The sequence below is a fragment of the Grampus griseus genome, assembly GCF_964374135.1.
Source record: "Grampus griseus genome assembly, chromosome: 20".
Classification (NCBI taxonomy): Eukaryota; Metazoa; Chordata; class Mammalia; order Artiodactyla; family Delphinidae; genus Grampus; species Grampus griseus.
In genome coordinates, this window is record NC_139014.1 from 45,164,096 (window position 1) to 45,191,032 (window position 26,937).

General features: G+C 54.7%; 1 protein-coding gene across 1 annotated transcript in view; it reads right to left on the reverse strand.

The window, feature by feature from the left end:
- Positions 1–26,937, reverse strand: part of NTN1 (netrin 1) — a gene marked incomplete at its 3' end in the record, with an annotated part of 185,444 nt that overhangs the window by 36,977 nt on the left and 121,530 nt on the right. The window contains exons 4-5 of the mRNA XM_082678842.1: positions 11,905–12,054; positions 8,583–8,636 (exon numbers count right to left, since the gene is read on the reverse strand). Of these exons, the coding sequence (XP_082534968.1) occupies positions 8,583–8,636; positions 11,905–12,054 (204 nt within the window). The remainder of the gene's footprint in view (positions 1–8,582; positions 8,637–11,904; positions 12,055–26,937) is intronic.

Consider the following 26,937-nt stretch of genomic DNA (forward strand, 5'->3'; position numbering starts at 1 on the left):
TCCGTGTGTAATTAGATGTATAATCTGCTTCGGACATATACTGTATCTTTTCATTTCATACTCAAAAATTCTCCTACAACGTTATTATATGGATATCCCATACGTGAGTCACTAAAACGCTACTGAAAGACATTTGGTCGTTTGCCTCTTTTGTTATTATGAACAATGCTGCAATAAGCTACCTCGGAGCAAAGTCCTGCGACACATCACTATTCCCTTAGGCTAAATTCCTAGAAGTGAAAGGATGAGGCTAAAGATACATTTTGATACGTGATGCTAGATCACCCTTCATGAACTTGGCACCACGTTGCCCTCCCATCACCAGAGCAGGTGGATGCCTGTTTCCCTAACCCTTTCAACACTGGGAATTACTTTTTGTTTTCTAAATAGTGGCGATTTAATGAGGTGTTTAAAATGGTATTCTTGTTGATATTATTGCTTTATTACTAGTAAGTGTAATATTTCAGACGCTTTATTGTCATTTGTACAAATTCTCTGAATTTCTAGTTCATTTTCTCAGCTCAGTTTTGTATTAGGATCTCTTTTTCAGTGAAATGTAAAAGTTATTTATTGAGGATATTAATCTCTGGTCATCCATGTTAAAAATTTATATTTTTCAGCTTTCAGTTTGCCTCATGTTGCTTATAGAGATTTTTGAAGTATAGACGTTTTCTATTTTTATCTAGTTAAAATCTTTCCCTTTATGATTTCTTGCTTTTGTATCCTATCTAGAAAGCCTTCTTCACCCCAAGATTACACTGATACTGACATGCTTTATTCTAGAACTTTTAAGAATTTATTTTTTTTAATTATTATTTTTTGGCCACGCCCCACAGCATGTGGGATCTTAGCTCCCCAACCAGATATTGAACCCATGCCCGCTGCATCAGAAGCGCAGAGTCTTAACCACTGGACCACCAGGGAAGTCCCAAGAATTCATTTTAAAGATACATTTCATACATTGGGATTTATGAGTTCACAGCATGAAGTAGAAATTTATTATTATTTTAAAATAAATAGCCATGTTCCCAGCACCGTTTACGGATGGACTCATCCCTTTTCTCACTGATTTACGATCACAACTTTATCATACACAAGTTCTTATGTTTATATTTGAGTGTGTTTCTGGACTTTCTACTCAGCTTTCGTGATTTCTCTATTCCTATGCCAGGATCACACTAACGTAAATATCCTGTTTACAATATTTAAAAAATCTGTTAGGGCAAGTCACCCTTCATCACTCTTCTTTTTTAAAAACATTCTTGGCTATTAAAAATCACATCCTACCCTATTGAGATTTTTTGAGTAGAATTATGCTGAACTTACAGATTTCAGGGAGAATTGACATTTCACAATTTCGAATCTTGCCCTCCCGGAACATGGGAAGATCTTTAGTGTCCCTTGGGAAAGTTTTACCCTTTAAAAAAAAATACCGTCTGTACTTTTATTGCTACGTTTATTTCTGTGTAGTTGATATTTTTGTTGCTGTTCTAATTGGGAGTTTGTTTCCATTATCATTAAAAAACTGACACTCATTGAACACTTAACTACAGGCCAGATATCCCACTCTATGCTTTTCACTTGCTATGACATGGTTCTGTAATTGCTGATACACAGGAAAAGTTACTGACCTTTGTAGGTTAATTCTGTAATGGTCTCCCTGCAGAATTCTCTCACCAGTTTTAACAGTTTTCAGCTGATTCTCTACAGGCACATGTTATGACACAAGGCTCTGAGAACGCACAGAGGCCCTTCCCACCTCTACCTGCCACCTGTTTTCAGGTATCAGCTGATCCGTGTGCCCGTCTCCCTCGGCTGCCTTGTGACCGAAGGGACGGGTCACTGCTAACTGGTTCTCCCAAGCCCAGACCCTGTGGCCTCAGCCACGCCAGCGCCCCTAGCCAACCACCCTCCTTCCCAAGGGCCACTTTAACGGGCACCTGTGGAAGACAGTGGCTTTTTAACTGGCCGAAACTCCATCTCTACCTTGGTTTCAGGTCCCCTGCGGACACACAAGTTTGTCTTCTCTCTTGGTAGGATGTTACCACAGAGTCAGGTGTGTGTGTGTGTATACACTTAAGTGTGTGTATATAATATATATATATATTTTTAAATTACCGTAAAGTGACCACCCAGCATGACTACTGAGAGGCAGAATGATGATGGGGAGGTTAATGTCACTAGCGGACCCTGAGGCCAGGAGACCTTGGCTGGAATCCCAGCTCACTGACCTCTGTGTGCCTCAGTTTCTCCTATGTAAAATGGGCTAACAGCAGTATCTAGCTCATCTGGATGGAAGAAATGATTAAATGGCTAAGAATCAGGAAGAGCGCTGAGCACATAGCAAGCATTATATAAATGTCGTCTCCTCCTTCATGTAGCCAGAATCGATCTACCTTTACTCATGGGTCTGGTCCAAACACTTCCTGGGATAATACTTATCTGACAGCCATTTCCTCATACAGCTGATCCCGGACAGCCCTACCTCCTGTGTCACACCATCTTTTGAAAACCAATCAGCACTCAGTCAATTAACAGACCTCCTTCTTACAAGTGGCACGAGCTGCTTGCAAGTGTTATGGTCGGTGATCCTAGCTCCCCCCCAATGGACGCACAGGTCCCTTTCTCCTATACCAGGAGTACCAATGGCTCCCTTATCTGGGGCCCAGGGAACTACACCCTCCTCAGATGACTCTAAAAGCATGCAGGCTGTGAGGTCAGACCTTTTCAACGTAACACTAGGCAACACAGCCACTGCCATACGTCTGGAAGGCAACAGAGGGCGTCCGCCATTCCCCCATGTTGGCTGAACTATTTCTGCTTGGAGACGAAGTGGGGAGGTACTAAGTGGCCCCCCAGCCTCAAAAGTCTCCCAGGAAGCAAGAGGTCAGGAAGGTAAGCATGTCCCCCACGGCTGCCCAAGCCCCAGCGCCCTGTCCCCAGGGCTCCTGCTCTCCACCCAGTCCACCCCAAACCAGATTCCCTGCACCCTTGCACTCTGACCTCAAAAACTCAACTTTTAAAAAACTGTAGTAAGGGGCTTCCCTGGTGTCGCAGTGGTTGAAAGTCCGCCTGCCGATGCAGGGGACACGGGTTTGTGCCCCAGTCTGGGAAGATCCCACATGCCACGGAGCAGCTGGGCCCGTGAGCCATGGCCGCTGAGCCTGCGCGTCCGGAGCCTGTGCTCTGCGGCGGGAGAGGCCACAACAGTGAGACACCCGCGTACCACAAAAAAAAAAAAAAAAATTGTAGTAAGGCACACATAAAATTTACGATTTTTAAATGTACAATTCAGTGGCATTAAGTATATTCGCAATGTTACCCATCACCACTCTCTAGTTTCAGAATTTTCTGTCACCCCAAAAGGAAAGCCTGTACCCATCAGACAGTCACTCCCCATCCCTCCCGCCTCCCGGTCCTGGGCAACCACTAATCTTGTCTCTGGATTTGCTTATTCTGGGCATTTCATATAAATGGAATCATACGCTGTGTGGCCTTTTGTGTCTGGCTTCTTTCAATTAGCATAATATTTTCAAGGTTCATCCAAGTTATAGCATGTGTCAGTACTTATTCCTTTTTATGGCTGCCTGATATTCCACTCTCTGGATATACCACATGGAGTTTATCCATCCTGCCACCATCCATTCTGTCCCAAAGGTAGACATTGGGCTGTTTCCACCTTTTGGCTATTGTGAAGTCAAGCCCTTTAATTAATTTCCAGTCTTTAACAGGGTCTTACAGTCTGTGAGGCCACCTTCTGCCTTGGGCAGCCCCACCTGTTCCCAATCAAGTTCTTCTCACAAGCCCTCCCTCTGGCTGACTGTCTCCACCTGTCCTCACACAAACCCACATCCCTGGTGAGGAGCTACAAGACTTCAGCTCAGCTCAACCCTTCCATACACTGCAGTGTTTGTATTTTCCATGGCGTTCCATTGCTTTAAAAAAATTTTTTTATTTCTTTTTGGCTGCATTGAGTCTTCATTGCTGTGTGCGGGCTTTTCTCTAGTTGCAGCGAGCAGGGGCTACTCTTTGTTGTGGTGCACAGGCTTCTCACTGCAGTGACTTCTCTTGTTGCGGAGCACGGGCTCTAGGAACACGGGCTTCAGTAGCTGTGGCTCGCGGGCTCTAGAGCGCAGGCTCAGTAGTTGCGGTGCACGGACTTAGTTGCTCCGCGGCATGTGGGATCTTCCCCGGCAAGGCTCAAACCCGCGTCCCCTGCACTGGCAGGCCGCTGCTTAACCACTGCGCCACCAGGGAAGTCCCTCCATTGCTTTTTTTTTTTCTTTTTTTGCGGTATGCGGGCCTCTCACTGTTGTGGCCTCTCCCGTTGTGGAGCACAGGCTCCGGACACGCAGGCTCAGCGGCCATGGCTCACGGGCCCAGCCGCTCCACGGCATGTGGGATCCTCCCGGACCGGGGCACAAACCCGCGTCCCCTGCATCGGCAGGCGGACTCTCAACCACTGCGCCACCAGGGAAGCCCCCTCCATTGCTTTTTTACTGAGCACTTAGAATAAGCCCGCCACTGAACCAAAGGCTTTACCCAGAGCATCTCATTTAATCCCCACAACAACCGTACACAACAGGGTTATCATGACCCCGGTTCACAGGCGAGGAAACAAGATCAAGCAGAACTCCCAGTTCACTGCCCTTCCCCCCCCCCGCCCGAACACTCGGCCAGTACTGCGTTCAACTCTTATCAGCTCGTTTCCTCTACTCACCCAAGCTACCCCCTACCCTGGAAAACCAAAGCCTAAAACGAGAACACTCCAAGCTTATCCAGCAGCAGGTCTATAAAAACCCAATAGTCTTCCATGCAACAAATGGAGGTGCTGCGAGGCCACCAGAGGTGACATCTCTCAGCCCACTCCCACCCCACACCTGGGGCGGGGCAGCTCCTGTAGGTTCAGCCGCCAGGCTCCCCCGAACGGCTGCCGGGGGGCCTCAGAAGCCACCCCCACCCCCCGCTGGACCACTGGAGCAGCTGGCAAAGGGCACCACTCGGGGCCCCAAAGGGGGTGAGTGCAACTGGGCCAGAGGGTGGCCCCCAGACCCAGGTAGGTGGGGGCAGAGGAGAGGAGCCGGTTGTTCGCTCTCGTACCTGCATCCTGGGTCCAGCTTCCACTCGGACGACAGCGGTACCCCTTCCAGCCCAGGAGGCCAGCGGAAGGCAACGTCTTTCTGGCCCCGCCCAGAGGCGGCCCTTCCTCCCTCACGCGTCTCCGGGGGAGGCTCACGTGCGCTCTCACGTGGGAGCCGTTTACACCAGGGAAAGCAGCAAATGCTATACATCAGGCCCCGCCCCAGCCAGGTGTTAACTGTTTACTGCGTGCCTCTGCTCATGAGGACCCGCAAGGCCCGTGGAAGAAGCTGGTCAGCAGAGGGGGGAGGGGTGCAAGCAGGCATTTACAAGGAAGGAGAAAGCTTATTAGCAGAAGTTCAATCCTCCCAGGAGAGGCAGGGCGGGGAGGGCCCTGGACTGTTGGTCCCACCCCGTCATCTTTTAAGGAAGCAGAAGAGAGGTCTTTGCTCTGTCCAAGGCCTCACAGCCGGGGGAGAACCAACCCCAGATCTCCCGGCTCCAAGACGGTACTGCTGCTATACCAAGGGGTCCCCACGAACCAAACAATATGCCCCCCACAAACCAAACTCCGACAGCTACCTCGGAGTTGGTGCAGGGCAAGGGAAGGCAGGCGGTGGAGGCCTCTACAACCACAAGTAGATAGGTTTAGAGTCGGTTTGCCCCATCTCCCTCCTGGCCCCAGGGTTCCTCGCCTCCCTGCCCCGAGACGGGGTACCAGCCAGCTTAGCGAGCAGGTGGACAGCATTCCCGGAGTGAGCTGGCCCTTCAAGGGGATGGGTTCAGGGTGAGGTTATGTCCGTCAGCTTTCAGGACAAATTCTTGCCTTATTAATTCTCCTCTGTTCCGCAGGCAAAAGTAAACAAGCTTTTCTCAGGCAGCCCAGCACGGAGGCCTTCCCTATTCAAACACTGCAAGAATCGACAGGCTTGGAAGTACTGAGCTCCCAGGCCCCGCTTCCCAGGGGGCCCCCTGGCCTCCTGCCCACAACGTCCCTCCTGCTGAGATGAGGAGAGCAGGGCCTCTTTGTGGTGGCAGACCCCAGAGTCCCAGCGCCTGTAGTCTAGACCTGGCCCGAGTTCTCCAGAAAAAGCAGCACAGATCCTGACCATTCGGAGACCCAGAGAAGGTCACAAAGGGTCCGGCCAAGGACCCAGCATCCCAGCAAGCATCACACCTGCTCACTTAGCCCCTCTGTGGAGAAAGCACTTTGTTAAAGGGTGTTCATTTACTGTTTGCATCCATTTAAACCATGTTTTTAAACGTCCAGAAAGAAGAAAGGAAATAAACAGTGATCAAATCAAAAGGAGTCCGGAAAGTTAACTGGGAGTTGATAAACACTTTTCAAAGAAAAATGCTACAAGTGTTTGTTAGTTGCCCAGGAATCTTTTGTCTGGTTGAGCGGAGGTCGTTGCATGTTTTATACCAGCTTCTTGTGTACAGAAATCTCATGAGTTGTTTTTTGCTTCTCCTCTACTGTTGTTTCCATTTGCCCATTTCTAAGGTGGAATGAAAAAGCCAAAACCACTGCAAGAAACATAAAGACAAGGTTGCAAGGACCAGAAAGATGGGAGGTGAGAGAGAGAGAGAGAGAGGGTGAAGATATGCCTTGTCCTTGCATGAGCTGTGTTCTCAGCCCCGGTGAGTTCTGATGGGACTCATGTCACAGCAAGGAAGCAAGAATCGCGACTACATTAACTGGAAGTGTCTTCTCGCTTCAAAACTGCTCTACCCGAGAGCTGAACTGGGCTGTTCCTTTTATTGTGTTTTTACCAAAGAGCTTCCTCATCCTGCCTCCCAGGCACCCGTCATGCTGCTTCCTTCATCCCCTTCCCAGCACTATTTCTCCTGTAAGTGTCCCCCGGGGCTCAACCAAAGGTGACAGAAGACTCTGCCCAACAACCCAAGACCAAAATATCTTTGGTTTTCCCCAGTGTAGCCTCCAGCACTTCCTGAAATTTTCTGTCCTTTCCTCTTTGAGGGCTGTTTGGTGATGGTGCACATCCAAGTTCTGAATCCGTTTTCTCTCAAGTTCCCAGCGCATGGCCAATATTCAAAAAAAATCCAGTCTATTCTAATGTATTCAGGTGGGGACTTCCCTGGCGGTCCAGTGGCTTAAGACTCTGCACTTCCACTGCAGGGGGCACAGGTTCGATCCCTGGTCAGGGAACTAAGATCCTGCAGGCTGTGCCACGTAGCCAAAAATAAAAATTTAAAAACTAAAGTATTCAGGTGACCACATGGGTGCACAGACCTCCCCAAAAGGTGGATCTGGGGAGGAGCAAAGGGGTTCCCAGAGCGGACACTGATGTCCCTGCAGGGCCCCACTGTCACCATTCCTGCCCCCCATTCCCACTCCAAGTACCAGTACACAAAAGCCCCATATGACTGCAGGCCCAGGGCGCTGGGTACAGCATGGCCTGCTCTCCTGGTGCCCCCTCCAGCCAGGCTCCGAGCCCTCTCTGTACCCAGAGCCAGGATTGGGTGACCCTTCTTGTACCAAGGACTGGTGACGTCCACGGACGTCACAGTGACATTTTTACTTTCTCACAGTAATGTTTTTAAATGCAGAAATAAAATCCATAGGACTACAAAGGAAACTAATCAATACTGAAATACACTTAACCCAAATCTTTCCAAAACCCCAGATTTAGGGTACAGTTACGTAATGTATGTGTTTCTTTATTAATGATTATAAGTCAGGACCTAGCAGCAGGTCTGGTAACTTCCATCACTCTGAAGCAATTTAGTGAGCGTAATACTATTCCATGATAGCTGCACCAACTCTAACGTGATGTGAAAACGGCTGGGATTTCTGCTGGTGGCCAAATCACTGATGTTGCTGGCCTGGCTATGGTTTGTGGCCCATCTTTGCAATAAAGGAAACTCTTTTTTTTTTTTTTTTAGGTCGCACCACACAGCAGGCAGGGTCTTAGTTCCTCGACCAGGGATCGAACCCGCACCCCCTGCAGTGGAAGTGCGGACTCCTAACCACTGGACCACCAGGAAAGTCTTTTTTTTTTTTTTTTTTCCAGGAAACTCTTGATTTCAGTTAGAAGGAAGGGACCGTGAGGGGGTGAGTCTCTTCCTGTCCCGATTCATGCCCTCCCCCAATTCTGTTTGTGGACCCCCGTGCTCTAGAATGCCTTTTTCATCCCCACCACCCGTCTCCTTCCTTCTCTGCAACCCCGAAAGGAGTCACCCCCAGCTCAGGTGGCCCTGGACTGGAAGGCAGCTTCTTAGCCTCGCTGGCTGAGCAAGAGGAATGTGGCTTTGAGGGTCCCAGGCTTGGGAGACAGGCTAGCCTTAGGCACCATTCTTGGAAGGGACATCGCAGAAAAATGCCCTGTAACTCCATCATCCTCAGTCCAGCCCAGGGGCACCACCCACACCAACCAGCACCCCGATGCTGGTTCAGAGGAGTCTGGCCCCTCTAACCCCCTTCCCCAGGCCCCACCCCACCCCACGGCAAAAGCAGGAAGGCAGCAAAGGGGGAAGCCTACCTTCGGGCTCCTCCACGCTGCTGGCTGCAGTGGTCGGCGGTGCCACGGGGATCTCTTTGTGGGGTTCAGGATGGGAGGAAGGGGAAACAATAAGAACATGTTAGAGAAGAACGAGCACGGTGCAGACTCCTCCCAACCTTCCTGGGCCCTCCCTCCCAGCCCCACTCCTCGCCCCAGCAGAGGATGGTCAGGGAGGAAGGGAAAGCCGGCGTGAGGGCCCGGGCACCCTACCTGTTCTCTTCTGGAAGCCATCCCTCCACCTGGCAGGGACAGGAGCGAGGGGAAGGCAGGACCCTGACCCCTCTGCTGTCTGCGTGTTGTTGACTCACCTCGGCCCCTGGGGCAGAGAGAGGGGTCCCCAGGGCCCCCTGCTCATCACGATGGGGCTGCGTGGCCCGGTCTGACCTTGACTCATTGGTGGGGAAGGGGGTCCATGGCAGGGGTAGCATGTGAGGGGCTGGGAGGTGTCTTCCATGTGCAGAGAGGGGCCTGCACCCCTGGCCCAAGTTCCCCCGGGCTCACATCTCGCATCTCACAAGCTAAGGCATTTTCTCGGTGGGCAGAAAAGACTGACAGTACAGAAGACCGTAGGGCCTGACAGAAGCATGTGCTTTTTCGTGACCATTCCTCTCCTACCTAGAAGGGCAACTAGCTCCTCTACAAGCTCCCGCCCGGTGCTCAGAAAAGGTGAGGAACTTCAGCCAGACTCCGGGAAGACCCAGGCTTCACGTCTCTGGCTTCCTTTCTAGACAAGGCCAAACCACGAGCCGAAAGTCCCTGAGGGACAGGGGCTCACCTCCCCTGCTGAGTGACCATGTGAACAGGCGGTCACAGAGGCCTCCACGAATCCCACTCATTCTGGCCACCATCTGACTATTAGGGGTAAGACCTCCCTCGGACCCCCAGACTCTAGATCAGCTGCGATCTGAGGCTTGGGGGGGTCGAGATGGAACACCCGGGCCTGGGGGCAAACGTGAGGGTCACCCACAGAAGCCAGCCTCTGCACCTTCAGAAGGAACAGGCAGAAGACCCAGCCCTCAATTCGGAGTCAAATCTTGCTCTCGGGTGATTTTATCAGCGACAAGCCACAGGTGCCCCGTCACAGCAGCTCATTAAGAAGCCGGGCCTCCTAGCAGGCCCTCTCTGAGCCTTCCTGAGCTACCTGGCCCAGCAGGAACATTCCAGAGAGAAATCCAGACAGCTCAGCCTAATCTTACAAGTCCAGGAATGGGGCTGGGGCCAGTGGCCATGGAGGCACCCTGGCTGCCCAAGCCCAGCTCCTTCGGCCTGGCTCTGGGACGTGAGCAGAGGGCCCCGGGGCTCCCAGAGCTGTTGCGAACCAGACACAAGCGTCCGAGGCACTGTCTGGGCACCTGTAGCCTGATGCCGGCAGATGGAGACCCGGGTCCTCAGGTCCTTGGTGGGAACGCTCTCCCCAGCGTCAGCCCGCCCTTTGCGAGAGGAAGGGAGACGGTACAGAGCATGTTGGAAAGGGACAGTTCCAGTCTCCCAAGGTTTCTGTTCCTAATTCTGAAACATCAGCTCCATGTCAAGGCCTTTCCCCCTGGGGATTTGAAATGTTGGTTTCAGCCATTTCTGGGAAACCCAACAGCTCCTGACTCCCTTTAAAAGGGAGACCTCACTTGCTCCCTTCATGTTTTCGTAAGCCCAGATGGTGGTGCTAATTTCCTCCCAGCTTTCTAAAAATGTTCACCGTGCAGCTTTTTGGATGGACGGAAAAGAAAGACACTTGCAAGCTGTGAGACCCTGACAATTAAATGTCGTGAAAACTCATTTCAACCTTCTCTGCCCTGGATGGATACAAGCTCAATTTCTCGTGGCTTGAATTTACGTTATCAGCTGTTACTGGACCCCTGCCAACAAGGAAACATCTCCTGATGTAGAAACTGGTCAGAAAAGCTGCTGGAACCCACACGGCTCGTCGTGTCCTGGACGTGAGGCCGCACCCGAGTCGGGCAGCTGAGGTGCTGGGGGTTTAAGGCTCCTGCCCGGTGTGAGAACATTCCCTGCAAGATCTAGGGGGTCACTCCAAGGACCCCAAGCAGGTGCCGGGCTGAGGGGTCCCCACCCTCCTGCTTCTACCTCGGGTTGTCTGTTCCAAGCCCCTTGTACTGACCTGTGAAGCCAGTGCCCACCCAGAGCTACAGAACGCTGGAAAACCACAAGCAGGGGTCGGCCAACTTCTCCTGCCAAGGGCCAGCTCGCAAAGATTTCAGGCCCTGCAGGTCGTAGGGTCTCTGTTGCAACTACTCAATTCTGCCGTTAGAACCCCCAAAGCAGCCACAGGTAGCACGGGCACAAGTGGGCATGGCTGGTCCCATAAAACTTTATTTATGGACACCGAACTTTTCCTTTCATATCATTTTCGCATGTCATAAACTAGTCATCTTTTCATTTCTGTTTCAATCATTTTAAAAAGGTTAACAAGAAACCCAAAACCCCATCGAGCCACATAAAAACAGGCAGTGGGCCAAATCCCCGAGCAGAGTGTGCTAACCCCTGCTCCAGAAAAAAAGCCTTATCCTCGGTGTCTGCCTAGTAGGCTAGGATTCACGCGTTCCTCCCCCTCCTTTCTGGGTGCGGGTCAGCCCTGCACACGGAATCAACGAGGCTGAGGCCGGGGGCCAGCACCCAACCAGGCCTGACTTCCATCCAGGGCTAACCCAGCTCATGACACCTGCGCAATCCTACCCGTTGTAAGATGTTAAAACTCTTCCGAGCCAAGGCCCCTGAGCGACCCCCACATCTTGCTCACGCCCCGCCTCAAGTTCCAGCAACTAAGGGGCCGACAGCTGGCCTGCCAGGGCCTCTAGGACACTCATGGAGGGCTGCCACCCTTCCGAAGGGCTCATGGGAGCCGTGCCGCCTTCTCTCAGAGGCCTTGTGGAGTCCGTCCTTTCAGTTCTGAATCTGCCAGGGGCTGGGGATCCTGGAATTCCCGCAGCAGCAGTGGCAGCCCCTGACCCAGGCCCCCCAACCCAGGCCCAGGCCCAGGCCCAGGCCCAGGGTCAAGGTGGAACATGGGAACAGGACCTGGGCTGAGGAGAGGGGCTTGCTCCCCCCCCCTCACCCCACACCCTGGGACCAGGAGACTGTCTTTTCAGAACAGAGAGCCACAAATGGGCTGGCTCTGTGGAGACCCCCGCAGCCTTGGGGGTCTCACACGGGCTCCCCGAGCGCAGAGGGCCACCTCAGGGAGCACTACCCCCACTGGATGCGGGTGACCCGAGTCCGGGAAGGGCCCCCCAGCCCCGAGCCCGCACCCGACCCCAGCCTGCAGGAGGAGGGCGTCCTGGCATACTTATGCAGGGGGCGATGGGGGAGCGGCTCTGTTGGTAGCCCTTGGCACAGCGGTTGCAGGTGATGCCGGTCACACCATCCTTGCAGGGGCACTGGCCCGTGGTCTGGTTGCAGGTTTTGCCAGCGGCGCCCACAGGGTGGCAATCGCAGGCTGTGGAGAACACACGACAGGGGGGTCAGAGGCGGGGGTGGGGGTGGGGAGTGGACAGAGCACACCCTCCCCCCAGGGTCCTCCCCACCCAGTGGCGCCCCGGACCCCATCCCAGGGGAAGAGCAGGGCTGGGGTAGCCAAGCCGGCACACATTCCAGAAGCTCCGATGCCTGACCACCTGCCTACCTGGAAACAGGGGAATGAGAATCAGAAGGGGCCAACTTGAAAGGACCATCTGGGGGGCAAGGGTGAAGTGGGGGAGCCCTTCCGAAGCCCCGGGAGGAAGACGTACACAGCCCACGGGCTGAGCGTGAGTGCAGGAGTCAGAACTGGGGGTACGCCTGCCCCTCACAGGCTGCTTTGTGCCCCGTCACTCCTCTGCCCCAGCCAGCTCCTGACCCTCTGGGTGGGAGGGACAGAGTGTGGGACGTGATGGAGCCCCGGGGTTTGTCAGGTCAGGGGAGTCACCGAGGGGGTGTGACCTCCCCCGCAGGCTGCGGCCTCCACTCTGCTCTGTCCATCCACCCTGACTGGCAGCCAGGCGGAGTCTGAGACACAGGCTTCTGGACCACAAAGCCCGTCAACTGTAGCGCTAGGAAGAGTCACAGCGATCATGGAAAGACCCCGATTTAATGCGAAGACTCGAAGGTGAAGGAACCCCCAGGACCTTGCAGCAAAGGAATGGCCAAGCTGGGAGGTGCCGCGAGGCCCTGATTCTTAGGCCAGCCGCTGCTGTACCCCACACCCCTCCTCCTAATTTGGACCGGGCTGAAGAGCTGGGATTGCCCACCCTATCACACCGCGCCCTGAGGCTCCCTCCCTGTGTTCCAAGGACCCAATCCCAGTGACGAAATGGCCAGAGGAGTTTGAGGGAACATCCCCCCCATTACGGACTGAATGACTGGGTCCCCACTGCAGATTCATATGCTGAAGCCCTAACTCTCAATGTGATGGCATTAGGGGGGGGGCCCTTCCCTTGGGAGGTAATTAGGTTTATTTATTCATTTTATTTAAAAAAGTATTTATTTATTTTTGGTCGCTTTGGGTCTTCATCGCTGCGTGCGGGCCTTCTCTAGTTGCATTGAGCAGGGGCTACTCTTCGTGCACGGGCTTCTCACTGCAGTGGTGGTTTCTCTTGTTGCGGAGCACGGGCTCTAGGTATGCGGGCTTCAGTAGTTGTGGCATGCGGGCTCAGTGGCTCGCGGGGTCTAGAGTGCAGGCTCAGCAGCTGTGGCGCACGGGCTTAGTTGCTCCGCGGCATGTGGGATCTTCCTGGACCAGGGCTTGAACCCGTGTCCCCTGCATCGGCAGGCAGATTCTTAACCACTGCGCCACCAGGGAAGTCCCCGGTAATTAGGTTTAGATGAGGTCATGATGGGATTAGCACCCTTACGAGAAGAGAAAGGAGAAAAGATATCTCTCTACACAGCAAGAAGGCAGTGGTCTGCAAACCAGGAAGCAACTGTCGTCAGACACTAAATCCGCAGGCACATCGATCTTGGACTCTCCGCCTCCAAAACTGTGAGAAATACCTGTTGTCGAGTCACCGGTCTGTGGTGTCTTGCTATGTCAGCTAGTGGAGTAAGACTGCCACCAACTCCACAATGCTCGGGCAAGAACTGTGGGACCTGCAGACACAGGTCACCTGCCGCCCTGGACCTAGGCGGTGGACTCAGCGCGGGCAGGATGAAGGAGGCCAAAGTTCTCCCCGGATCCCTGGGGCCCCCCTTGCCCTCCCCACTCCCTCTCCCCAGGGAAGCCTGGGGAGGGTGGAGAGCCGTCTGCAGGAGGGCATCCTGCAGCAACTTCACTTGGTGCCAGAGTTGCTCTGTTTCTGTTCCCAATGGGAAAAAAATATGCTAGGGAAGAAGTGAGAGCAGAGCTCCCCAAAGAGCTAAACTAGCACCTCCCCAGCTGCACTGCTCAGCGTGAGGGCAGGAGGCCGTGGGTGAAGATGTGGCCTCTCCCAGCCGGCCTCGGGCCCAGGAGGGGCTGAGGAGGAGTTAGCAGAGAAAGGAGGAGTGGGGAGGGGGCAGAAGGGAGAGGAATGTGAGGAATTGTTTGTCAAAGTTGTGTCTGGACACGTGAGAGCTTCTGGAAACTCTGGGTGGGGGGGTCCTGGCCGCGGGGTGCTCCGTGTCAGGTGAGAGGACGGCAGGGACCACAGGCCTGGGGGAGGACGTGGAACTGTCCCAATCCTGCCCTTGTAGACAGCAGCAAATCCTTCTGTTAGAAACGTGCCTAAAATCTACGCTAAATTCAAGTTCATTTCCTATTGGTTTTTTCTTCTTCTTCTTCCCTTTTTTCACTCAGTCCTGATGCATGTTGTGAATGATAACGTGAGGAGCGGATGGTGGGAGACGACCTCTGACCTTCGATCCATCCCTGTGATGGGAAGGGTGACGGGGCACGGACAGCGTCTCTGAGCTGGCCTGGCGACAGCAGAGGGCCACAGCACAGGACCCTGGCGTCCCAAGCCCCTGCCGCAGCTGTGGGCACCAGGCAGATGTGGAGTCCCGAGGCTCCTGCCAGCTGACCTCGCTTGGCCGGGCTCGCAAGCCTGTTGGTAATCCTAAAACCCGGGCCAAAACGTCCTCCCCTCCGCGCTGACAGAGCACAGCTGCGTGCCAGTAACTTCTGGGCCTTGGACTTGGCTGGGAGGAGATCACCAAAGGTTCCTTGGTCCCTGAAGGGTCAGAGCCAAGTCACCCGCAGGCCCAGGTCGTCTTTACCGAGGCAGGAGCCAGCCCGGAGCAGAATCTGGGGGGAGCAGCGTGCATCGCCCTCACCCGAGGCCCTTCGAAGCTGGTGACCCCTTAACCCCCCAGGCTGGTGGGCTGCCGGGCACCAGCTGAGGTCAGCAGGGCTGGGGGCCACCCGGGTGATGGCAAGGCAGGGCGTCTGCTTCATGGAGCAGGCGCATCCTTAGGGCCATCCTCTGGGCACTGCGCTGTGTGGTTTCCACATCTTTCTCCCAGGATTCCGCAAAGACGCTGACCGACTGGCCCTTGGTCTCACAGAGGCAGCAGGCTGACTGTGCTTCCTCGAAAACCACTGTTCCAGGAAGAGAAGCCGGCAGGGTCCCACAGGGTGGGGGGCCTCAGGAGGCTACTCAGGTCACCTCCAGGGCGGTGGGACCATCCCTAGGGGTGGAGCGCTCCTGCAGCACTGGCCTGCCACCCGGACACCTGGGAACACCTGAGCACATCCACTCCCTTATGTAATGCTTCTGGTCCTCACACCAGCCTGTGAAATCAGCAAGACCCTACAGAGGCGGCCACGGACCGGGAGACAGAAAGCGCCTGACCTCTGAGCACGTCACCGAGGGCCCTCACCCTCTAGACTGCCCCTCTGCGCTTCTTGTTCTGCAAGGAGAAACACACAACACACTTCCCTGTTAAAACCCAGGCCAGGTGACATCCCTTACGGGCAGCCGAATGCAGTCCCAACACAGAGACTTGCATTGCACTCACTCTCAATTCCAAGCGAAACGGCCCCAAAATAAAGACTTTCCCCAAAAGCCCATGAATAAGGAAAGCCTAACTTATACCCTCTGTGCAAAGAAGGGTGAGCTTCAAGGTGTGAGGAGAACTGATGGATGACAACAGCCCACAGAGGATCCTCTACAGCCTTGGACCAGGGAATCCAGCTAGCGGTGTCACAGGAAGGGGGCCTGAGCTGCCCACATAGGAGGCCCCAGCCCTGGTCCTTAGGGAGAGAAAGGCAAAGGGATCCTGCCATATCCCTACAATCCCCAAACACACCCAGACACACAAACACACGTAGATTCCTACAGGCTCTCACGCATGCACGCACGCACGCACGCACAGCGCCACAGTGGGCAGGGGAGCGGATGGGGACAAGCTGAGCTGGGAGGATGCAGAGGTGAGGCAAGTGGAAGGCTCTTCCTTGGCAAGGGGGCCTCGTTAAGGGGACAAAGTGAGAGCCTCTCTGATTCTTCCGAGAATGAGGTCTGGGCCAGAATATCTTTTGCCACAAGAAGCCCATTTGGTGACTCCCGTTTCCTGGGAAGTCAGCAACTCCTTTACGGAGGAGGTCAGGCCCTTCCCCGGCAGGTCACCCGTGTGCACGCAGCAGGCAGCACCTGGTCCTGGGAAACAATCTACTGGAGGGTTTTTCCATGAAGAGGAAGGTGAGACCCAGCGGAAGCCCAGGGCCCTGAGAAGGTGGCCGGATTAGGTTTCTCACGAACACGTGGGCTGGAGGGCCTCCTGGCGCAGAGGAGACAGACTGTCCTTGCTCTGGGTCATCGGCCAGAAACGGACAGCTCAGGACACACAGATGGTTTCAGATGAGTGTCAAGAGACCCAGGTCTGACCCTGCCCTGCCAGTAACGCTGTGTGACCCTGAGCTAGCGCCTCACTCTTTCTGAGCCTCGGGTGACTCACCTCTAAGGCAGGAGGTCTATAACTTGCACTAAAGTTGCTTCCAAGTCAACAGGCTAAGATCCAGGGCAGTGGCCTGTCCCCTGGGCCCGTCACCCCGACTGCCACAGTCCATTGCAGTGTCCTGGCCCAGGAGTCTAGGAAAGTGCTCTTGCTGCCGGGCACACACCAGGCCCTGCCTCCACACCCATGGGCCACCCCACCCGACACCACGACCTGCTGCACTGGGCCAGAATCTCCTCTCTGAGATGCGGGTCGTCAGCTACGAGAAGTGTACCAGGGTTGCCGAGAGCCCCTGCAAAGCTGACCTGGAAGGCAGGCCGGTGGAGCAGTTCTCAGGACCCCCGTGATGGCCAGGGTCCCTCTCAGCTCTGATCCCTGGTTGCTGGTCCCGAGCAGATGCCTTTCCTGCTCTCTCTGACACTCTGTCCTGGATCCCTGAAGGCCCACAGCTCCCATAAGGAGGAGAGGCATGCCTGGGGCTGGCCCCTCTCCACTGAAGCTCAAGTCCTGGCTCTGGAAACCCATCCTGGCTTCCTATCAGGACATCCACCTGCTTCTCCTGAGGACCCGGCTCCAGGGGCCCTCAAATGGCAGTGATCCCAGGACACATGCGTGTGGAGGAGAGGGGAGTGGGCCTGGCACCCAGACCCTCTGGAGCAGCTCCAGACAGGAGGGGGAGAGAAAACCACCACAGCACCGAACCGAACCTCAGAGGTCTTCACGGCCACCGCCCAGGCCTCCAGCCACTTGTGAACTCGTGTTATGAGCTGAATGACGTCCCCCCCAGAATTCAAATGCTGGAGTCCTAACCCCAGTCCCTCAGGATGTGACTGTACTCGCAGACAGGCTCTTTAAAGGGGGGATTAAGGTAACATTCAGTCACTGGAGTGGGCCTCAATCCAGCATGACTGGTGTCCGCGTAAGAAGAGGAGATGAGAACACAGACACACCCAGAGGGAAGGCCACACGAGGACACAGGGAGAAGACGGCCGTCTTCAAGCCAAGGAGAGGCCTCAGGAGGAAACAGCCCTGCGGCCACCTTGGTCTTGTGCTTCCAGCCTCCAGAGCAGTGAGAAATCAATGTCTGCTGTTTGAGCTCCAGGCCTGTGGGACATTGCTCTGGGCCCCTGAGCACGCTCACAGCTTGTGTGCAGCCTCAGGAAAGCATCTTCTTCCCGAGGGGCTCTGCCCAGGCGCGTCCCGGGCCTCAGGAGAAGGCAGACTGTCCCGCCACTCGACCAACCAGCCTGGGGGCCCTCTCACGCCTCGGCTCCCCTGTGGAAGTCGCTGCCTCTGCTGGGGGATGGAAGCTTTCTCCAGGTAGGCCGCGTCTCTGAGGGCCCCTGACATCCCAGCAGGCCGGCGGAGCAGACATCAGGACCTCCGTGACGGCTAGGGTCCCTCCCAGCTCAGATCCCACAACAGTTCCTCACTGACCCATCCACCTGAGGGCCATCTGCAAAAGGGCGGCCCACGCGGGCCTCAGGCGGGGAGCGTGCTGGGTGCCCGGGCTGAGCGGGAGGCTGGCACAGGGTCAGAGGAGCGAGGCTGCACGGTGAGCTTCTCCAGGGGCCCTGCCCATGGGCGGCCTCGTCCTCGCCCGCCCCGTGCATGCGGGGAGCCTGCCATTCCCTCCTTTAAGAAGAAAGTGTCGAACGCCAGGTGCTGGATGCAGCCCTTCCCAGCCAGGGTCTGACGGAAACGCCCCTTCCAGTGCCCACAAGGCCTCGGGGCTGCAGAGGAGCGCGTCAGGGAGAGAAACCGCCCGGCCCTGAATTGGGGACACTGCCGTCAGTGAGCATCGTTAGAGACGGTCAGGGGGTCCCTGGGACTCCAAGGTCTGCAGCCTATAGGCCCGAGGTCCTCCTCTGCCCGTGGCACTGGGTTAGGGTGAAACACCCTTCTCTGCTTGGAGTGACACTTGTCTGTGTACCTGGACACCATCCACAAAGAAAGTGGGGGCGGGCGGGGCCCTGTTACGTGGACCAGGCTGAGCTCCTGCTGCTGTGGGGGGAGGCGGGGTTGGGGGGGAGAGGTGGGGGGAGGGGAAGGGAGAGCAGCGTGCTCTGTGCCGGTGAGGGTTTGTGCATGAAGACAGAAAGGGCCAGAATCTTCAGAGAAAATCAAGTTCAGATACAAAGGCTTCCCATGTCTTTTGCACGTGTGCTGGGCCTCTTTGGGGAAGCCTGGTGGGACCCCCCCCCCAGAGGTGGCGCTTGGGGGAAGGACACATGTCAGGCACTAAGGGGTGTTCTCCGCTCCCCAGCAGGGTAAGGAGGATGGACCCCAAGAAGAGCAACGTGGAGGCTGGCCGAGATGGCTGGGGACTCCCGAAGGGAAGGGCCTCGGGTAAGATGCAGACAGTGGGTGGGGCTCAGAGAGGCGGGCTGGGGGTGGGGCAGGGAGGAGGAGTGAATGCTGACCCCAGGGGGACTGGTCCCTTTGTGAGCTCAGAGCCATGAGGAACGGGAGACAGGGGACCAGGAGGTCCAAAGTCAGCATCACAGAGCCCTACGGAAGCAGCTCGTCATCGCCGTCATCATCACCCTTTCATTCACACACGGTCAAGTTCGCTTTCTGTGGTGTCCAGTCCTACGGGCTTTATCACATGCACAGGGTCCTGTAGCCACTACCACACTCAGGACACAGAACGGCCCAAGTCTCCCATGCATCCCCTGTGCTCCTCCTTTGCAGTGAGGCCCCCGTCCCTACTCCTGGCGGCCCAGGATCTATTCTCGGTCCCTACAGCTTTTCAGACCGTCTTACTCTGGGATGTACCCTATGTAAAGTATATGGCGGTACCGTATGTTCGGTGAGGTCACACAGTAGGTAATCTTTTGAGCTTGGCCTCCTTTACACCCAATGAATTTGAGATGCGTCCATGTTGCTGTGTCAGTCAGCAGCACGTTCACGTGCATCGCCGAGTCGGATTTCACGGCACGGGTGCACCGCTGGCTGTCCATTCACGCACTGAAGCACAGTTGGGTTGTTTCCAGTTTTGGGCAGTTGCGAATAACGCGGTTATCAACATCCGTGTGCAGGTTTTGGTGTGAACACAGATTTCGTTTGTCTGGGATAAATACCTAGGGGAGGCATTGCTGAGTATCACGGCAGGTCTATGCTTAACTTTGGAAGACGCTGACAAATGTTTTCCGCAGCAGCTGTGCCATTCTGAATTCCCCAGCCGTGTGCGAGAGTTCCGGTTGCTACACACGTGCGCCAGTGCCCGGGACTGTCAGGACTTTTTATTTTCAACATTCTAACGGGCGGGTAGTGGCACCTCGCTGTGGTTTTAATCTGCATTTCCCTAATGCAGACAAATGATGGTCTGGGTATTCATTTGCCATCCCTGGATCTCTGCTAAGTAGCTGTGCAAGTATTCTGCCCCTTTCTAGCTCAGTGGCTGGCTGCCTTATCGCGGAGTTCTGAGAGTCCTCCACACAGCCTGCATTCAAGTCCTTGGTCGGATATGCGACGCACAAATGTTTTCTCCCATCTGCGGCATGTCTCACAGCAGGAGCTTCTTACAAGGTAAGCCAGACGCATCACTCCAGTCACTTGATCCTCAGCCCTCCGGTGGCACCCACTGCTCTTGGAACGGGCCCCCTCCTCTCTGCCCTCGTCGCCTCCCTTCTGACAGAGAGCCCTCACCTGCTTCCAGGCAATGGTACTGCTCCTCCCTCAGTGCCCCCCTGGCTGTTTGTTCCTCACACCCCAGGTCTCATCTCAAAGTCCATCCCACCCCCAGAGGTCCTCCCGGGATGCCCCCTCCCCTCCCCTGCCGCCAGTTACACTCTCTCCTTCCACCTTACTTATTTCCTCCACGTACCTCACCACAGTCTGTAATCATCCTCTGCTTACTTTTTCTTCTCTATCATCAACCTCCCTCCAGAACACAAGCTCCAGGGGTACGCGTCTGTCCTGGTCACCACCGTACCCCCAGTTCCACGTGGAGCAGGCGATCCATGAACGTGGGCTGAATCAACGCACACGCTCAGAGCCGATGTGCTGCCCTCTCCGTGGGGAAGAGGCCGTTTCACGGACCCTGTGACTCTGGAGGAAAGTAGGAGGGGCACAAAGCAAAGACCTTCCCCTCACAACCGAGGTCACTCCCCACTCCTAAATTCTCCGTGCTAATGAGGGGGCGAGGATAATTTAAATCCACAGATTAATCCACAAGCTTCATCTCAGCTGTCTGGGTCCGCCTCCTCCGAGGCTCTGCTTTTCTTTCTCCCAGCAGTTGCTAACGAGGCACAAAAGAAGAAACGCTTCGAGCTGCACGACCTCTCTTTCAGATCAAGGTGCAGACGGCAGGAAGTGGAAAGGGGGAGCCCCATCATCCCAAACTGGATTACGACCCTCCGTGATCTAGCTAACTACAGTCCTCCTGCACCTGATCTACAGCTGAGGCGAAAGGCACAGGTCCTACAGGCCGGTGTGTGTGTGTGTGTGTGTGTGTGTGTGTGTGTGTGTGTGTGTGTGTGTGTGTGTGTGTGTGTGTGTGTGTGTGTGTGTGTGTGTGTGTGTGTGTGTGTGTGTGTGTGTGTGTGTGTGTGTGTGTGTGTGTGTGTGTGTGTGTGTGGTCTGCATGCACAGGCTCAGGTAGGCGGGCAGGGGCTGGACAACGCAGTCGGGGAGGTGCTGGAGCACCTGATGGCCAACAGTGAGGACCAGTTCGGGCCTCGCATCCACCTTTCAGCCCCAGACCCATCGGGAGCCCCTCAGATGCTGCAGGTCTTTCTTAGCAGCACCTTCAGAACTGCGTCCGGATGCACACGGCCCCTCCCCACCTTCTCCGCTCAGGGCCTCCGCCTGCTGGCTGCCGGACACCCATCTCTGCCGTTCCAGTCGTTTGTCAGTTTTGCTCCCAAAGCGTGTAAATCCTTTATCAAGGGTGTGCAACGGCGTTAGGGCAAATGCCTGGGGCCCTGCCCAGTCTGGTGGGAATCGGTCTTCAAGTGCACGTGTCCCAGGGCTGAGACTCTCAGGGGAGAGGGGCCGGCTGTCCTGTGCACCACACTCACCGAAAGAACTAAGGCCACAGGGAGCCAAAGGAATGGTCTCCATCCACTTGGTGTGCACACTGGCAATGGCAGGGGCTCTGGTTACTCTCTTTTTCTCTTCTTGTACTAATAATCATAACAGCTCACCAGTATGGCGTGCACGCCATGTGCTGGGGACCTCCTCTGCATCATCTCATTTAATCGACACCATAACCCTAGGAGGGAGGAGGGACTATTATTATCCCCATTTTCAGATGGGAAAACTGAGGCACCGAAGACTAAATACCTTGCCTTGAGGTGGAATCTGAACCCTGGTCTCAATAACTCCAAGTTCCATGCTTTTAAAAGCTCTTCATCCCTAGCCTGTGGCTGGGGTAACCTGCTGCTCTTCCAGTAGCAGAAGGTATTTCCCAAGTAAAATGCCCCTGTTAACTGGGGGCCTGCAAACATCAGGAGGCTTTTCTGTTCGGACCGGGGACCCCGGGCTTCCTCTAGGAGAGTTCATGTAAAATCAGGATGAGAGCAAGCTTCAGAGACAAGGAGACTGACACCCAGGGAGGTGAAGAAACTGGCCAAGTAGGCCCAGGGGAATGAGACCCCACTTCAGAGCAGGGCACCGCAAGGGCCAAGTCACAAGATGGGAGACTCTCTTCATTTGTAGAGACCTTAGGAGAAAACCACCTCCACCCGATTTCCTGGCTCTGCCAGCTTTTCCAAGTTCCCGGTCACAAACTTCACTTACACAAGACATTGTCCTATTGGATCAGGGACCCATAAATGTTTTTTAATTTATGATTTTTTTTTTTTTTAAAAAGAGGATGTGTTATGTGGAATGTCAAAGCTGTATGGGGCTCAGAGACCGTAAATCTGAATGTGATTTCATAGATGAGGAGACCGAGGTCCAGGGAGGTCCCATGACTTGCGTGATGCTCTCCGGGCTTTGAGCCTGGAGCAAATCTGGAGATCAGGATCCTGACCCCCACGTGCCCAGGGAACAAGGAAGGCTGCACCAACACAGGCCACAGCTGGAGCTGAGCCCTTCCATGAGGATTTCCTCTCCTCTGACTGCCTCTCTCGCTGTGGGTGCTGGCTTTGTGGTCCCTGCCCTGTAAGCTGGGAGCCGCTCCAGCCACTGAGAACCTTCCTGCCAAGATGACCAAACCTTTTCCCTGTACCTCCCAAGATGATGCTAGGAAAAGGAAATGTGACGAGGAGCCCACACATCGAAAGGACATCTCTGAGGCTTTTCGGCTTTTGTCCACTGCATGGACACTAGCTTAGAGTCAGGAAGGGGTGGAGGTCCCAGGCTCCTAGCTGTGCAGTGACTAAATCCTCAGACCACCAGATCGACACATACACACATGTATACACACACACACACACACACACACACACACACACTATGAAGCAGTCATGACTGTCCAATCCCAGCCTTCATCTGGACACTGGAGCATCAGACTGTATAACTAAGCTCCCAGCTGTACCAGCAAGATTTAAATTTTCACAATTTTAAACACACACCCCCCCCCCCCGCCCAGTTTTCATCAAGAGAGCCATTATAACATAAGGCTCTCCCCTCTAAAGGATAAATCCTAGGTCACCTGTGAATATCCCCTTTCTCAGCACAAGAGCAGGTCACTGTACTCATTTCTTTTTCTCCCACCGCCCTGGTTCTCAGCCTTGGCTACACATCAGAGTGGCTGGGGAGGCCAGGGCGTGGCCCAAAATGATCGATTCCTCCCCAACCTTTGGCAGAGCTGCTGGAAGAAATGGGTGGATGGGAGCGGCCAGCAAGCCCTGGCAAAGCTGGTGTGGACCATCTCAGGCTCTGCCCACTGCCACCCGCATCTTCCGAGGACTCGGGCACCTTCTCAGCAGCCTGCCATCAGCCATGGTGACCGTGGACTTGAAGGGGGCAGGTCAACGAGGGAAGGAAGCAGGCCGCTCTGAGCGGGGGCGCTAGATGCGGTGGGTCATTTCTTCATTCTCATCACAATTCGGTTCACGGGAGACTCCTGGAATGTCTTTATCCATCACAGATGGTTTGGGGAGATGATAAATTAATATCGTTTAAAGGGAGGCATGGCTGAAATGGTTAAATGGTAACGTCTTCTTTGCCGGCTCTAGAGAGAAAGGGGCCCAAGTCCATAAAGAAGACAAATGGTAAACAAAACCGCCTATCTTTTGACAGATTCCAGAACGAGTATCATTCACACATCCTTCCGCAGAGAAAGGGGAGAAATTCATCTCGTCTGACTTTGTATAGGACAACAGCCCACGCCATAATGAGGCCTTCCCAGTGCTGTGAAATCGCGCTGAATAGCGGAGAGTGCAGCCGCCTGCTCCCTGGGCATGTTGATTACAGCCCTTTGTGTGCACCGGCCCTGCCAGCCCCAGTCTGGTAAGCTAGGGGAGGGGAGAAAGTACCCAGCAAATTTGTTGCTGTGAAACTTCCCAAATGGGGGAACGGCATAATGACGTTTGGGATGGAATACCCTTGCTCCAAGCTGTCCTTGTCTGGGTCCACCCTGCTCTCAACTGAACAAGGTCGGGAGTCAGCCAATCACCAGCAGTGTATGGGTGGCCTCAGCCCCTGCCCGGGGCTCCTCCCAGACCCTGGGAAGTCGGGTCGGGGGGTGGGGGTAAAGGGGCCCCAATAGCCATTCCCAAGCACCCTCAGGTCAATGGCCAACTTGAGTCAAGAGGCGCTGCTGGTTTGTCCCATTTCCCCATGAAATGCATCTGAAACAGAGCAAAGAAGTATAGCCTTCACCCGAGAGCTACAATGGGGCCAGGGCTGGGGGTGACTCCACATCTCCATGATGTTGGAAGCCCCTGAGAGCAAACCATGCTGGGACCAAATGCTTCCACTAAGTGAACCATTTCCTTAAACCATCCGGCCCTGGGAAGACAAGACAGTGGACTCCTCGGGGGCGGGGTGATGGAGAGACACCTGTCTGAAGATCTCAAGGGTACACATCCCCCTGCCGGCATCTGAACTCCTACAGCTGGTTCCCACCAAGATCTCAGGGTCTTTCTTTGGTGGGGGAACTGTGGATTCAAAGCTCCCACATCCCCTAAGGGGGTGACACCAGGAAAAAAAAGAGCTGAGGGGAAAGATCTGGAACTTTCAACAGATGACTTCCCTCGCCAATGAAATGGCAAGACCTTTCAGGTCACATTCTTCTTCTCACCAATCAGAAAGCAGATCTTTCAGGCATTGTATGTTCTCACCAATCACAAAGCAGGGCCCTTCAGGCAATGCTCTGCCTCACCAATCAGGAGGCAGAATCCTTGAAGCACTGTCTTTCCTCACCAATCAGTAGGCACTGAGAGTCCCACCCTTTCCTGCCACATTTCCCCAGAAGGATAAGCAAGTGTCCTTCTGAGCAGATTCCATCCTTACATTTTCTCCTCTTCCATGGGTTCTTCTCCCAGCGTTCCCACCAAAGTAGTTGCTGTCCAGGGCTGGGAGAAAGGACCCAGCCACCGAGGCTGGCCAAAGCATTTGGAATAAGACAGGACCACACCCTCATCTGCCTGCATCTGTCCCTCCTGGAAACCAGCAAAGGAAGCCGGCAGCTCCACACCATTTAACTAGAGTGGCAGAGCCCTGTAGGATGATCTGCAGGTTCCCAGGACCCTGTGGCCTCCTGACAGCTGGCTCCCAGCAGTGAAGGGCCACACGCAGCCCTCATCCCTCCCCACGGCAAGAGAGGAAAGGGAGAGCAGGCAGATGGCAAGATGACCAAGGCCCTGCTCCTTCCTGACTCTCCAGGGGACGTGCCTTTCCTGCTCTGACAGAAGAAACTGGGATGGCAGGAAGTGACCACTGCCTTTCCAGACACAGCCCAGACCTTCTCATCCGCGGGCACAGGGCTGCCCACCCGACTGGCCCCTGTTGATTAAATTTTCTTGGCCAAATCCCCACGAAATCTTTGTGCAACCAGTTGTTTACAAGACCCTGACTTCAGTTTCTTCAGTAGAAGAGAGACAACAAACACTTGGGCACAAGGCGTTGGCTACCTTCCAACTACATTCTCTGAAAACCCAAAGCCCTCCTTCCATGGTGCCCCTGCCTTCCTGCCACCGCAGACGTTCCTTGGATTCCCTTTGCCCAGGTCGCTTTCTCAGTCCCTGCTCAAAGCCTCCTGGGGGATTCTCACCTGATCAGTTGTTCTTTAATGTGGAAACAGCCCAGCTACCTTTACGCTTAAATTTCTCTCGGCAACCACCAGAGGCAGCCTTAAGCCCACGGATCTGGAAGGAGAGCTTGCTTGTGTGTTGGAAGCCATCCTATTCATCTCTGCTCATTTGGAATCCAAGGGATTTCTCTAGGAGGAGACAGACTGGGAAGCTGTTTTTTGGAGAACAGCGTCCTGCACAAGCAGGGCCGGCTCACGGGCCCCACACTCAGAAGGGCACGCGCTTGGTTGAAACTCCGCTTGCCATTTTGAAATTCTTAGCAATTCCTGAACAAGAAGCCCCGTATTTTCATTTTGCACCGGGGCCCACGAATTATGTAATCGGTCCTGCACACAAGTGCCCAACATCTGGTGGATTTCCTGTTAAGGGGACGATACTTTGGCTTCATCCAAGGCTAAGCAGTGGCCATAGGAGAGTTTCCCTGCTGCAGCTCATCATCTGGGCATCAGTCTCCCATGGCTTGTGTCTCTCCGGTGTCAGGGTCTTTACAGACCCATGTGAGGACCCCAGCCATGCTGGCTTGTGGCCCAAGAACCCTAGAAGATAAATATGTTCTCAGAAAGCCATGCTCACAGGAAGCCGTGGCGCTAGGCCTCACGTTTTGGACCCGGAGAGTCCTGGTTCCTGGAATTCCCAAAAGCAAATGGGGGTAGGGGGAGAGCACGTCTCCCCTCCCCCAATGTCACTAAATTCCCTGGCATTTTCATCAGTTCCTCTGAGTCATCCGACCATCGCTTCATTTTTGTTAGTGGGAGAAAACAAACAGCAGAAAGTTAAAACATTACTGCTTGCTTCAGTGAACAAAAAATAGAGTCCCCCATCTCCCTTTAATTTTTTGTCCTGAGAAGTGAAACTATTTGCAGGTGGATTAAATGTTCCTTCTGAGCCCCGCCCCCCCCAGCCCCCCAGTTGCCGACATCACAGTGAAGGTGCGCATCTGTGTGAGTGTTGGGGGCTGGAGGCGGGGGGAGCGGTGCGCACACATCCAAAGAAATGCATCTGCTTGGTTTTGGTGAAAGAGAGTCCTTTGTGCCGACGGTAAGCCCGTTGAACATGACCCCCGCCCTGTGGTATGCGGCACACCTGTGCCGACGGAGGGGGCGGGGCGGGGCCCGGGAGCCCTGCACCCTCGCGGGGACCCCACCTCCTTTCTTCTCCCGGAGCCGTTTCTCCACTGCCCCTTTGTTCCGACTTACACCTCCAGATACCTGGGAGGCGTGCGTGCGTGCGTGAGATGATCTCAGCGTGGGGACTAGAAAAAAGAA